This window comes from Xyrauchen texanus, chromosome 24 (assembly GCF_025860055.1).
Source record: "Xyrauchen texanus isolate HMW12.3.18 chromosome 24, RBS_HiC_50CHRs, whole genome shotgun sequence".
Classification (NCBI taxonomy): domain Eukaryota; kingdom Metazoa; phylum Chordata; class Actinopteri; order Cypriniformes; family Catostomidae; genus Xyrauchen; species Xyrauchen texanus.
The window spans coordinates 30,690,494-30,705,822 of NC_068299.1; the positions used below are offsets into that span (position 1 = coordinate 30,690,494).

The following is a 15,329-nucleotide window of genomic DNA, read 5'->3' on the forward strand; positions in this document are numbered from 1 at the left end:
CTTAATAACGAGTGTGTGTGTGTGTTTCTGTGTGTGCCTAAGGGTAATAAGCAGTGGATGTAGTGTGAGTGTGTGTGTGTGTGTGTGTGTGTGTGTGTGTGTGTGTGTGTGTGTGTGTGTGTGTGTGTGTGTGTCGAGAGAGCCCGAGTAATGAACAGCAGATCATATTGAGTGCTCAGAAGGAGGCTTAAGCAGCCTGCTGAAAGCATTAGGGATGTTAATCTGTTGGACTCACAGATCATCCCATAATCAAGCCGGCAAGACAACACTCCATTAACACAGAGCAGAGTTAACATCAGGACCCGTCTCTCTCCCAGCCCGCCTGTGCAAGTAGTGACATCTCACTCAAGGAAAAGCAGTAGTGTCCACACAACACACACACTGCACACAATGCCTTTTGCAGCTGTGAACATCATCCATCTAATTCGGCTAATGAACCAGCGCACCGGGTCAAAAGTCACGCCCTGGGAACAAAGAGGGTGGCTTTTTGGACATATTACCTCCTCCGTTTTGGTTCCGATGAGGTTTCTTGGAATGATAATTCACAGGGTGTTAATTAAACGGCAGTTTTGAGAACAATTTCTGACTCCTAAGTAAATGTATTTAAAATTTTGTGGCATGAAAGCAAAAGTGCCATTTTTGTTGGTGGTCAATTAGAGCAGTGGTTTAAAAATGTCTTTGTTTCAGAACCCACATTAGACTTCGATAGGTGACCCAGCTAGAGACATTTAATTTATCAGAGACGGGCCACTTCTATTTAAATGAATGGGAGAAATTGGAATGCCCAACCAAGGAGCTTGCACTCAACGTTTTAGATACAGACATCACCTGTCAATCAACTCAAGAATGCGCATGCACATTAGCTATACAAGCCAGGAATATACATTTTTTCAGCATAATATGAGGTAAAGCAGTGAAATTTATGATACCTGTTCTGTCAGATTTTACTGCTGATTTAAAATATGTTCTTTGATCATAATCTTGACCAACCGTTTTTTTTTTGTTTTTTTTTCGGTGTTCCCCCAGTCAAGTAGATAGGAACTGTACTCTCATGACTGGAAGTAGACTCCCGAGATCATTCCAAATATGTCCGACAGTGGACTGACTCACTAGAAAGACTTTGACTCAACACAGAATCAAAAATTGTAATCATTCAAAAAGGAACAAATACAAATATTAAAATAGTAACATTGATTTTGCATTACCTTCAACTGCATAGGCCCAAGTTAGAATATGTCAAATTAATAAATGTTTGGTTTCTAAATAATTTTTGACTTGCGACGGTTTCATGCTCACGGCAGCCAATAATTCTCTGCACAAAACATTTTGTGATCGACACAAACCAAAATTATCCTTGTTGCAATTGAATACATATTTTTGTTACCAACTGATGAATTTATTATACTCTATTTGAGTTTGAGCCTTTGACATAAACAACATCAGGTATTGAACATGTTTCTCCTCCCTTTTAAAATGTGAGCCTATTTATTTTACTAATTTATTTAATTAATTATAAATTGTATAATTATATGGTTATTTGCATTTAGAATTGTATTTTCCCTGGTGTCATACTTGCAATCCACCAATTGAAAACCACTGATTAAGAGATAGAAGTACATTTAAGCATACATTTTCTTTGGGTTTCCATTGAATAGTAAAATAATAGTAATATTATGAATCACTGTTTCCTAGACCACTATTCAGTGATAGCACCACTGCAACATAAATTCTGTTTTAGCTCAATCGTTAGCCTGTTTCTGCATTGAAATGAAATAAACTGAATGTGGTTGCCACAAAATAATTAAAAGACAATGAATAGACAACACATCTTTGATGCGTTGTTTTTGCTGGTTGTCCTGCAAAAACAGTTTCATGTATGAAACACTGTTATGAATATATCATAAACACATGCTAATAATTCTCAAAATGTTTTTTTTTTGTGCTGTTTCTGCAGATTACCACAGTTCAAAGAGGAGGCCAAGAGTTGTGTGGGCACTAACATGAAGAAGGTAAACATGAAATCACCCTAGATCTCCAATCTGCCTCTCCTCCAAACCTTTTACACTGTTTCCCTCATCTACACTTTTTATTTCTTATTTACTTTATGAGCGTTGTTAGGTATTGCTCTCCATACCCATTCGTGATGTCAGTTGCTGTTGAACAATTATTCATCAAACATTATCCAAGGTGATTGAAATAGTATCTAGTGGGAGCTGAAAGGGTTTTTCAGCCACAGTGATAACTATATTGAAGTGTGGTTTCTGTACTTGAGAGACCGATGCTCCTTTACATCGCAGTTATTCAGGGAGCAAAAATCCTCTTTTTCGGACTTCTCATACCTGATCGTTGTCGTCGAGTTGATCCTTGCCCATTTACCTGTTCTAACTCGCAGATCCTAGGCAGATCAGTCTAGAAACACTAATCAGATGGGCTTAGAGAGGGGACAGCACATTTACATGCATTAAAATTGTGTTTTTATTGGGTTACGGCTAGTGCATTTACATATGTCGTGACGCATGGCTTTGAATTCATGGTGGGGAGATTTGCTAACGAATTCTAGCAATCTCTTTTCATGGCAAAGAAACAATCTCATTTTGTTTTTCACAAAGGATGCATAGTAGTAGCTATGGTTTCTGTGTACTGTTATGCAAATCTATAAATTGTGAATTGTTACAATAGGAATCTCAGTCTAAACTAAAACAAGAATTATATATGATATAAACAGTGATAGATGATTAGTGTTATGTAACAATATTGGCCCTGCATCTATACTTAATGCGAACAAGTTAAATTAGTCCCCTCAGTGTGAGGTTAAACCACAGGTTTTTAGTTCTACAGTTTTGTTAAATATATCTTTCTTAGCATTTGTATTTTACTTTATATTTAATTCTTCATTGGGTAGAATCTTTTTAAATCTAATTTTTTAAAAACTAGAAATCCTATTTGAGTGCAATTTTGCATGCTCTATGCTTCTGGTCTGTTTATTGCATCTTACCTTTATTCTTTATTAGTCTCCCTAATTAATAAATGTTTGCTTGTATGTTGTGTTATACCCCCTGTTTCCTATAAGACATGCAATGTGTTACTGTCTTTGAATGTGTATGAGTTACTGATGGTGTGTGTGTGTTGCCATTTCCTCATTGGAACTGCATGGATGTGGACTTGGTACAGTATGCATATCTTTTTCTCCCACGTGTATATTCCACATATACCCAGTGCATGGTGTAGTTGTATATGTGCTACTATGTCATGCGTCTCCCTCTGAGCTTGTGACATGTCCATCACTAATACTGGGGCATGCCCCTTCTCTCCTGAGGCTTACAATATCTTATGGAATAACAAACGAGTGCAGGTAAGGAGAAGAGATCATCACCAATCAGACTTACTGTAACCTTCTACAACCCTTTGTATTTAACCTATCACAGCGCTTTGACTGTATTACCAGGTCAAGTTATTTTATGTGTAGTCTTTGGTGTCATGTTCATGTGAGAATTGATTCAATACAGTGAGTCGAGATTTGGAAGGTAGTAGAACATGCTGAGATGAGCATTACATGGGGAACACTGATACCTTTCAGTTTGTACTTCAAATTCCCTATTCACACTGCCAATGATTTTATCACTTGTGGTCATCAGGTGTTTAAAAAAGTCTGAACACAAATAGAATATATTGCCAATAAACATAAGATTTCATATTTTTTTTTACAAATATTATGTTTTCTTGCTGCTACAAATTTACCTTCTGGAATATGTAAATTGCTTTATATATTTTTTTTTAAATTCCTTTTAATATATTACTTTATATTTTTTTTAAATTCCTTTTAATATATATTTTTTTTACATTGTAACATTATATAAGGACAGTTACAGATATCGACCATAACCTCAATGCAAAAAAAATAAAATAATAATAATTATGACATTCCCATTACCACAACAAATAATTTATTCCACTGTATTTGCCCCAGGGACAAATCATAATTTATCAGTTGCAATCACTTTATATTCCTATCATATTTCCTGTTGGTGATTGCCACATTGCATCACTGCTGTTGCGTCTTTACGATACGATACTACTTTGTTCATCCCCAGAGGGAAATTGAGGCATTACAACAGCAGAAACATAAATAAATAAATACTAAGGACAAACATAACATAAATAAATAAAATACAACTTAATAATACAGTAACCCAACATAAAAATACAATAAAACGAACCAAGTCATCGTTCAACTGCAATAATAATAACATTTAAAATTAAATTATAAGAATGCTATGCAAACTACAGAAGTTCCAGTACAATCACATAGTTCATAAATAAAACACTAATAAAAGTATTTATTTATTGCATCAAAGTTAAACTTTTCTCAACTGAACTTTATTGCTAGGCACACCCACAACACGTCTCCAAGGGTCTCTCGTTGCTTATGTCACTGAAAATAGCTTCATTTGTCAAATTGAAACTGATTAAAGTTTTGGCACTGCAAATCAATGTCAGTGTGAAAGCCTCTTAAAACAACAGGAAGAAGCAGATGGCTAAATCAGGCAATGGCTGAGCTTGGTCTCTGTGCGTTCACATTTATGGATATATGCACCGTTATCTCAGCATACATTTAAACCTAAGAATGCAAGTGTGATGTGTATGCCTCTATTTGTGTGTTGGCATTTTCTTAAGATGTTTTGAGGTGTCTTAAGATTTTGTTTTAGCCTTTCCCTTCTGTGTTGGACACCTGTTCTTTGTGCAGTGAACTGGTGTGCTTGGCTTGATTTAACGAGACTCCATGTTTGTTTTGAAGCTAAAGATGAGAACTGGGGGAATTAACGAGTCATCCAAGTGGAAGAAACAGAAAAATTCACCCCGCTCCCCTCATCACATGGTGCGCAGTGCCTCTGGGCCGATGGATCCAGTCCAGTCGAGTACCCTCACTAACAACCTTTCAGGTACACCGACAGTTCAAACACTTACTTGAACGCAAAGATAGAGATCATTCACAAATTGTCTTTCTTTTCAAAGCACACTGTCATTGAAACAATAAAAGCAAGCCCAATCATCCCATCCTCAAGCCTCGAGTGTGTCTTTATGCAGGTGGAGTTCCATTCATAGAGCAGCAGAGTGGAGGTTCCACTATTTTTGGTTCAGACAGTGCAGGTTCATCCATCTCCAGCCCCACCACTGATAGTGGCCTGTACGCTGGCTCTAAAACCACCTCTAAGGAAGATCTCACAGACTTGGAGCAGAGCAGCTCATTGGCCACCACTCCAATTTCACCTTCTGAGCTAGACAGACTAGAATCACAGGTAACCACTGGTCTCTTTTGATTGTTGGCATCAAGCCTGATCCACTTTGCTGTTTTTTCTTGCATAAAACTACCCACATAAGGCTAATTTCTAATTACGGGATAAAAGGGCATGTTTTAGCCTCCACACGTGCTATGTCTCCATGATAACACGCTCAACAAGCCATGTGAAAAGATGCGCAGATTGACGTCTCAGACACGGAGGCAACTGAGATTCGTCCTCCGCCATCCGGATTGAGGCGAGTCACTACGCCACCACAAGGACTTAGGGTGTGTTCACACTTGTAGTTCGGTATTCTTGGTCCTCTTGGTCTGGAACAAAAAAGAAAATTATATATTTAGTCCTGGTTCGCTTAGCATTCACACTGGCATTTTTTAACACCGAACCTAAAGATGCAAAACTAAAGGCATAAGGATAAGTTCACAACCTGATTGAACAGCTTTTATGATGTATATTTTGTGACGGAACTTGCCGAACATCCAAAACAATCCTGGCTGCTAGGCTAAATTCGCTCGTTAGATTTATATATGTATATATGGTGGTATTTTTACCAGCTGAGAACAAACAAAGAGCTAGTAAAATGTGAAGGAGTCAAAACAGTGCTAGGAATTCCTCCATTGCACACACGAAGGAAGATATGCTACAAGGACGGCTGACGGCGGTTCTGATGCTTGTACTGAACTGTAATGGGCATCATAGCTCCTATGTTGAGAAGAACCTGGTATGCTTGAGGTCAGTTTTAAGCGAATTACTTCCTATTTTTGGTCCATTTAGACATCTTTGGTCCATGTTGCGTTCATATATCAATAGAACCACACCAGAGTTTGTTTGGAGGCTGATCAAGACCCACTATTCAGGCGGTCTCGGTCCGATTATTTGGTGTGCACCAAGGTTCGGATGGAAGTGTTCACACTTGTTCAAATTAACTACACTAACAGAGCAATTGCACCCGAGTTTGTTTTAATCAAACCAAACCTGACAAGTGTGAACACACCAGAGCGCATTAGGGATTGGGCTAGTCGTGAGTGTGGTTTGGATGTGACATTATTTATTTTCCTGAAAGAACTCATTCAAAAACGACACTGCGTGTAGTATAAATGCAGGCTTTGTTCACCTAGGATGCTTTAGTTCATTCAGGGAGAAAAAAGCTTAAATTGAAATGTATAAATAAGGATTTTGATAGGAATGTCCACAACCAACCAAAATATAATAGACTAAAAGATTTAATTGGAAAATGTTTTTAGGTGTAGCTGATGCATACAGTGTTTTTGGAAGTGTCCAAAAATTTTTTTGCCTTCACTAGTACAAATATAAAGGAATGTAGCATGACACACTGCAGGAAATCAAAACTCTTCATGAATACTACCTATAGACTTTGTGGCCAAATAGTAGCAACAAATCCTGCTTATTTTTTCATTGTAGAACCAGGGGACTGATTACACCCTCAGACTCCCTGAAAGTGCACATAAGCCAACAAATAAGATTGTAGCAAGAGGATTCTGAGAACGCTTTTGCCTTTTTTTAATGCAATATGCATCAGACAGTCCATAATAGGGCTGAAACGATTAGTCGACGTTATCGACAGTGTGAACAATAAAAAAATGTTGTTGTCGAATAGTCGTTTGATCTTATTTAACGTAACATGAGATCAAATTAAACTGATGATGGTGTGTAAGAGGAGCACTTTAGCACGCGCCTAATTGAGGAGAGGAAGAAGACACGGCTCACAGTCCAGATGCACTCCAACCTTTCCAAACAGCTTCAGGTGATTTAGATCATACAGTATGAGGGAATTCTAAAAAATACATAATAAGTAAATACAAAAACACTTTCATTGTGCAGTAAAGCGGAGCTGGAGCTGCCATTCCGCTGAAGCAAAACTTGTGTGTCGAGTGCCTTTAAAGGAAACACACCGGCATTATATCTTTAATGCATCTTTTATTAAAGTTCAGATAATAAGGCAGCAGGTCATGTAAATAACTACAAACTCCATTAAAAACATTTCTAATTTCTCTGTGCTGTCATCGCCGCTTCTATGAGTCTTGTTATGTGACCTGATCTAAAGAGGATAGATTGAATGCCCACTGATGCACACTCTGGTGCGGGGACACTCGTCCCTGATGTTGCTGCAGCTAGATTATAACGTGATGGCTCGCAATGTATTGAATCATAATATATGTGTCACTGTGTGTTTCTTAATCATAAAGAAAATCTGCAATATGCAACTTTATTAAGAGAGAGTTTTTGTGAGTTAAAGATAGATCGAAGAATTCTCTGAAAGCAATTCTTAATATCTTATATGTTGCTTCTCAAGTAAATGTATCATGTTTTAAGGATTTTTAGACAATTTTAAATGGAAAACAAGACAAAAACACTTGATAACAATTGCAGTAGATTTTTTACTGAATTAAATTTAATAAAATGTTTTCCTTTAATTTAGTGTATGTCATTTAGAGGTATATTTTAAAGATGATTTTTCCCTCTTTATTGCTAGTAAGCACATTTAACACAACCTTTTATCTCAGGGCACAGGCTGAATAATCGGTTAAAAGCTAACGATTAATCTTTCAATAATCACCCAAATAGTCTAATAATCATTAGATTTTGTCGATTATCAAAATAATATTTATTTGCAGCCCTTGTCCATAAACTGGGTTGTGCTGTCAGTGTGCATGCAGTTGAAGACTAAGTAACTACCTACAACTAGCCTCAGAACTAATTGTTGAATTCTGATGGTTGGCGGTTTGTGCCATCAGTCTGAGGGCAGAGAAGTGGAGTGTGCCCATTCAGCCTCAGTGGAGTCCATTCCTGAAGTCCTTGAAGAACGAGACTTGCTGGCTAACCAGTCTGTTTCTGCATCAGTCCACGACATGGACTACGTCAACCCCCGAGGAGTGCGCTTCACTCAATCCACCCAGAAAGATGGTAGGAGAACTTTTGCAAGCAGGCCAACAATTCTTATCAGTCTGGCACACTGGAAATGTGATTAGACTGTGTTTCTCCAGGTGCTGCTCTAATCCCGTATGGACTCCCGTGCTTGAGAGAGCTCTTCCGGTTCCTCATCTCCCTCACCAACCCACACGACAGCCATAACTCTGATGTGATGATGCACATGGGCCTGCAACTTTTGAATGTGGCACTAGAAGCTGCAAACATCGCCCCCTACCAGTCACTGCTCTGCCTAGTCAAAGATGAGCTATGTAGGCACCTAATACAGGTGGGCATTCATAGATTGGTGTTCTTGTGGGTTTCTCTGGGAATGTTTTCAACTGTATTAAAAATCTTTGTCTCTTTGCAGTTGTTAAGCTTGGACAGAATTAATCTGTACGCTACCTCCATACGTGTTTGCTTTCTACTCTTTGAAAGCATGCGAGAACATCTTAAGTTTCAGCTTGAGGTATGTAACTGAATAGTCTATCCATGGTGAGACGAACACCATCACAGATACATGAATTCACTCTTTGTACACCTCCCACAGATGTACCTGAAGAAGCTGATGGATATCATTACCTCAGAAAACCCTAAAATGCCCTATGAGATGAAGGAGGTGGCCCTGGAGGCCATCGTACAGCTCTGGAGAATCCCCAGCTTTGTCACCGAGCTCTACATTAATTATGACTGTGATTTCTACTGCTCCAACATGTTTGAGGACCTAACCAAACTGCTTTCCAAGGTGAGCCTGCTCCATCCTCAGATGCCCTGTTTGCAGGGGCTGATAGGGAGGAAATCGATCTCAAGTGCAAGGGTTGTAGTGTTGTGATTGATTTCATTTTTCATTATAAATGGGGGGCTCCTGAATAAATATTTCTATTTTGGATTCCTATGTCTTCCTACACTTTCACAAGCATAAAGCTTATTAATGCACCCATACCTTCTTTAATTTGAGGTCTCCTGTAATGTCAATTGTTTTTGTATTGTGTTTGCAGAATGCCTTTCCAGTGTCTGGGCAGCTCTATACAACTCATCTCTTGTCTCTTGAAGCTCTGTTGACTGTGATTGACAGCACAGAGGCTCACTGTCAGGCCAAAGTGCTCAAAAGTGTTGCACAGCAGGACCAGTCAGAATCAACAATAGTTGAAGGAGACAGTTTGTTCAAGACCACCACAGATTCAACCACAGGTGGGCAGAATCAGAGTCCCAGAATGAACACTAACACAATTGTTGTTTGTTAGTGATTTTAACCCCATGTCAGTTTCCATGGCTATTTTAATGGAGATCACAACTCTTGTAGTTAATCAAGCAAGAGCTCAATTGTTTATTTCTCATAATGACAAAAACTCTTCTTTTGTGGTTTACTCCATACAGAGGCTGGCAAATCTGTCCTCATTTTTAATGGGCTGAATGCTGTTGCTTCGCAGGCGAGGGCTGCCTGTCCTCCGACCAGTGGGCATTTGATGGCAGAGGAGATGATATTAGGAAGACAGGACCAGGAGGAGACAGACTCAGGTTTTTTACATTGAAGTTTTTCCTGTGAAATGCAAACAATTAGTAAGGGACGTTCACTCAGAAAAAGTTATTACGATTGCCTGCACTGTTTTTGAATTGTTAATGCTCATATTGTAGTACACATCAATTTAAGACTTAAAACTCGTGAAAAGACTGATATGAGTTCAATAGACCTTTTTCACACTCTGGGTTTTGGAGGGCAGAAGTAAACGTTTGCAGAAGAGCAGTGGATTAAGACATTAAAATGGGAGAAGATGCCACATTTACTGTCACTCAGCAGCTTTAATAGAAACCCCCTTGCAGCTGTGGCAATTCGTTTTTTTTAAACTAATTCCAGTGTAATATAACACAGAGCATAATGTTATAAATTTACACTCAATATTTAAAAAAGTATAATATAAAAACATTTGCTAGATTTACGCTGCTAAATAAGGTGGAAACGCGCCATCACAGTCTGTGAAAAGGTCTGTTGAGGACACTTTATGTTTATGCAAGTGAACCATAATACTGCAATTGTAGGTCTATGCACGGCAAACAGAAAGACTGTGTAATATAAAAACTAAATAACAAAACAAGGTTTCAATAATGATGGGGATGAAATGTTCTTTATTAAACATGAAAATAATATCCAGAATTTTGCAATATAAGATTACAATATTAAACAGTTTAATCAATCCTTTAGAAGAAAAGTTATAAACTGGTAGTTACATGCCAAACAAATTAATGTACAGTACATTACTGTTCTATGAAATCGGTATATTATGAACAACTTGAAAAGAACATACATTTATGGGATCTACCTTGTTCCTATAGTGACTATAAGATGCAATTTGAAATGGCCCACTCTGTTAAACAGACTAAACATCTGCTAAAGAGGTGACTGGAAACTGACAACAGCTTGTGCGTTTCTGTGACGGGGGTAAAAGAAATAAGAAAACAGCAGCACACAAACACTTAGGGAACCTCAAACCGTAGCAATGTTATAAAATACTCAGAAGTCATGAATAATAGTAAGTATGTTACAGTATCTTCACTGGAGAAATGAAACTTATAAACACATTGCGATCAGTAAACACATTAGTAATGTTCGATTTATTAAAGCATGACAACCAATATAAGCTTCAACAACCCTACCAGAAAACATATTCAATCATTATAGTAGGTAAAAAACTTCGCCAAACAGATAAAAACAGTTAAAATCCATTAGGAGAGTGATGTCACGCTGCTGCTTTCCTGAAAACGCAACTGACTGAACTGCTGTCGCTTTCCCGATACTCGCGTGATACAGCCGGACCTTCTTTATGGGCTTACAGATATGATGTACACAGTCAAGGATGAATGACGTTAACCTGCGATTTTGAGCGGAATCCGACCCACAGCTCTAAATAAAAACCAATATTTGTGGCTTAGTGAATCAGGATAAGGCAAGGGCAGTCTTTGAACATTGACTTTTTATGTATTCACTCAATAATTAACTTTTAGTAAATTGTAACCAAAAAAATATGACGTTCTGTAGTGCAGCTTTAAAGGAATTAGAGTTACCAAATGCTGCTTTGTCTTAATCCATCAGAGAAGAAAAGCCTCAAGAAGCCTCAGCGTTTCACCAGCTGTCTTCCAGACTCTCAGGAACTTCTGGAGATCAAGAACAAGAAGAAGGTGCTCAAGCTTTCATCTGCTTGCTCTTTGCAGTTTGGTTTTGGGAATATTACAGTAAAAGCTCATTCAACTTGCATTTAAATTTGTACTTTAATTACAATAAATTATTGTTTTTGTACTTTAAAGATTATTATCACAGGTACAGAGCAGTTTAATCAGAAGCCGAAGAAGGGCATTCAGTTCCTGCAGGAGAAAGGCCTGCTCAGCACCCCCATGGACAATAATGAAGTGGCCCAATGGCTGAGAGAGAACCCCCGTCTGGACAAGAAGATGATCGGAGAGTTTATTAGCGATCGCGAGAACACCGACCTGCTGGACAGTTTTGTCAAGTAAACCTCCTGTTATTGCACATGTCTTGGTGTGAGGGTAAGGCCAGCTGCCCACTAACCAACTTGAAACACCTCGAGACCGGTAGAGGATGTTACAACTATCAAAATATTTTGGGATGAATCTCGTGAAAACTATCAAGAAATGTCATACTTCATCCCTAAATCAAAAGAATGTAATTAGAAATTGTATAAGAATTGAGCACATTTGCCTGCAATTCTCATTGCCGTTATGTGAAAAAATCGAATTCTCATTACTTTAATGTGAAAATAATAAACAATGCTATGTTATTAACATTGTAAAGTATTTATACACACATGGTAGTGTTTGTTATACTTTCTGGAATATATGCTGGTTTAAGTAAGTCATTGTTATACTGTATTTTTTATGTAGTGCTGATATACTGCATTAAATTTTTTGAGAATTTAAGAATTTAATGAGAATTATTCGCAAGGCTTGAGTTAGGCTATATTTCATTTATGTATATTATAACAATTTTTAGTTTTGAGTTGACACAAATCTGAATCCAGTCCTGATCTAGTTTCCCTCCATTGTCCATCTCTCTACTATTGCTCTAAATAAAAGTGATAAAAAGGAGAAAAAAAAATGAAAGAAGTGTGAACAATAAAACTGTTGTCTCTGGCATTTCTCACTGATTCAGTGTTTCGATTCCTGGTCTCTTTGAAGGTCACGAGTGCTGAGAAATTCCAAGCAATCTGCTGTGCTTAAAAAAAAACAAGAATCAAACAAATTTTAGTTTGTCAATCATTTATGTAAATAAGGCTATTGCCTTAAAATGGCTGCTAAAATCGGTTGGTGGGCCGCTAGCTTTGGATGCTTTTCTTTCTAACGATAACTTAAAATGATTGAGCTCAAAATGACTGTCAGTATGAAGTTGAAGACAATTATGCTTTTACGTTATTTTAATGCTGTCTTTCACTCTCCGTTCCCCAGCACGTTCAGCTTCCAGGGCCTGCGCTTAGACAAGGCGCTCCGTTTGTATCTGGAGACATTCCGTCCTTCTGGCGAATCGGCTGTCATTCAGCACCTCTTGGAAACCTTCACTGACAACTGGCATGTAAGTCAGCTGCCAGCAACACACATACACACAAACACACTCTCGTATTGGCAGGGACGAATATAAATACACTCAAAGGGAACATACAGACATGCTCTTTAAATAGGTTGTATGCTAGTTGCTTTCATACAGTCACAGACACACACACACACAGAGGCGTTCTTACCGTTCTTCCATTACCACACTCCAAGGCAATCCTGACCACCAACTGGCCCCATCATCAGGTAATTAGGGTCAGTGGAAGAGCTCTTCAGTTTGAGATCAAGGACAGTTTCATTCGTCATGCAGGTAATCAGGGAAGAGGAAAATGTTGCGATGGAAAGGGAGACAGCCTGGAGTCACTATACACTTATAATTTAATGGCAAAAAGCCATGAGAAAGCCATTCCAATTTTTACTTTTATGTTTCAGGGAAGATACACCGCGAAAGATTGCGTTTGCTGTATCAACAGTCTGTTGCCATATAATGAGACTTAATTATTATTTATTTATTTTTTAAAAAATCCTTTTTTTTTTTTTACAGACTTTAGAAATGAGAATTTAGAGATGACATCATTAGTCAAAAAAAAATTGTGCAAACTATAAAAATATTAAACAAACAAACAAAAAAACATCTCAGTTATTGATTTATTACAATGGCAGTGCAGTGTTTAGCAGTGTTCCTCATAAAATTAGTACTCCACTACAGATTAATTACTTCTTTATAATTGTTATAAAAAAAAATGTAAAAAAATACTTAATGGAAAAAGCAATCACATTTCTAATTACTTTACAGTCAACCCTAATATTGAACATTTAAGAAGTGTTTTTTATTTATTTAAAATGTATTTTATTGCATTTGAGGGCACATTGGGGCTTAAATAAATAAACATTTCCTTGTCTTTCTTCAAAATATTACTCTAATTTATTTAGCTTGCTGATATCAGGAAAATAAAATATAGGAACCTTTGCTTCGAGGTTATGCCTACACGACTCAAGCTCAACTCCTTTTATGTTTTGAGTCGGTGGCTGGTCTGTGACGAGAAGTCTTAGAGCACACAACGAACAACAGACAGGTGCGCACTCCTGCGACATATTGTGACTAAGCCCAGATGCTATGACAGTTTTGTCGTCAGTTTTGATCACTGTCCCGACGAGAAACTGTTATTAGCCAAAATCAAATAAATATAGAGAAAGCACAAGAGAAGGGCAAGGTATAAATGCATCCCATGTAAATAGTAACGAAACAATTACAAGAAATCTAATTGTAGCGTAATGGAAAGTCAGTAACTTCAAGCTGATTACAAGAATTTTAAATGTAATATGTTACATTACTTTTCGATTCACAACTTTGGTTCGATTACTGTAACTAATTACCCAACACCGGTCATTAGTCATGATGTTTGCAGGGAAGAGGAAAATGTTGCAAAAATAAGTGAGACACATCCATCTGCCCTGTGGAGAGCAGCTCAGGCAATTCAAGGACATTTCCAAAATGCTCACTTGCACGCATGCTATAAGCGTCTCTCTTTGAGTGACCTGGAAAATATTCATAGTAATGTATTTACTTAGTCTCCATTCTCAATCACTACGAATGAGCACTTGTGATTATTCTGCATAGACAAGGGGGGTTGTGCCCTTTCCTGAGGCACCAATGTATCAAAACTAGAATGGATTCATTGTCTGACATTTACACTGGTGAGAGATCCCAGAGGAATTACTGTGCCCTTTCATATTTTTCTTGCGGGAAATTAGTCTGTAAAGATGAGCGTACATATGAGGTTATGTGATGATGCTTTTCTTCAGGTCTCAGGCAATTGTATGGCCTTGTTCTCTTGTGTACAGAAAGTGAATGGTAATCCCTTCCAGACAAAAGACGCGGACTTAGTCCTGGCTTATGCCATAATGATGCTGAACACCGATCAGCACAACCATAATGCTCGAAAGCAGAACATCCCCATGACAGTGGAGGTGAGTGTGGTCGACACAAATTCTGTCTACCAACTGGAACAGACTGAAGTCATTCACATGTTCAGAGCCACACACACACAATGTATCTCTAAGATATATCAGGATCAGCTGTGTGATTTAACAGTGTGTGTGTGTGTATTATGTGTTAAGTGTGTTATAAAACCATCTGTCCAGATTTGCCTCAGTGCAGGTTGCTGTTTTGCAGCCGTACCTTAAAGACATGCTTTTACATGCATTCTACTACCTGCCACAATTTATTGAAGCTTTGAGCTGAGATGAAATAAAAAAGAAGCTGACCTCAGCTGTTACACATGTAAAAACATGCTATAACCATCTTTTTTTTTAATCTCATACACGCATGATAGCATATGAACCAAAACTGCAATCCAGTAATTCTCAAAGCTAAAAAAAGATATGAAACAAACTAGTATTTAGGGGTGAAACTGTCAAGTTTCACCCCTATAAAACCCATATTTCAGCCCAAAAACAAAAGAAAGAAATGCACATTTTTATTTTTGTGAAATAAATATTTAGCCTATTTTTGGGACTGTCAAAATGTTTTAAATTATGGCATTA

At 37.8% G+C, this 15,329-nt stretch overlaps 1 protein-coding gene across 6 annotated transcripts in view; it reads left to right on the plus strand.

Moving 5' to 3' along the window:
• Positions 1–15,329, plus strand: part of LOC127617629 (Golgi-specific brefeldin A-resistance guanine nucleotide exchange factor 1-like) — a 110,351-nt gene that overhangs the window by 76,561 nt on the left and 18,461 nt on the right. For 5 of the 6 annotated variants that reach the window (XM_052089618.1, XM_052089620.1, XM_052089621.1 and 2 more), the window contains 13 exons: positions 1,955–2,009; positions 4,796–4,940; positions 5,086–5,297; positions 8,054–8,222; positions 8,303–8,514; positions 8,596–8,694; positions 8,776–8,970; positions 9,224–9,416; positions 9,603–9,743; positions 11,314–11,399; positions 11,526–11,728; positions 12,681–12,804; positions 14,628–14,753. In XM_052089618.1, coding sequence (XP_051945578.1) covers positions 1,955–2,009; positions 4,796–4,940; positions 5,086–5,297; positions 8,054–8,222; positions 8,303–8,514; positions 8,596–8,694; positions 8,776–8,970; positions 9,224–9,416; positions 9,603–9,743; positions 11,314–11,399; positions 11,526–11,728; positions 12,681–12,804; positions 14,628–14,753 — 1,960 coding nt within the window. The remainder of the gene's footprint in view (positions 1–1,954; positions 2,010–4,795; positions 4,941–5,085; positions 5,298–8,053; positions 8,223–8,302; positions 8,515–8,595; positions 8,695–8,775; positions 8,971–9,223; positions 9,417–9,602; positions 9,744–11,313; positions 11,400–11,525; positions 11,729–12,680; positions 12,805–14,627; positions 14,754–15,329) is intronic. The other variant, XM_052089623.1, reaches the window with a different exon arrangement.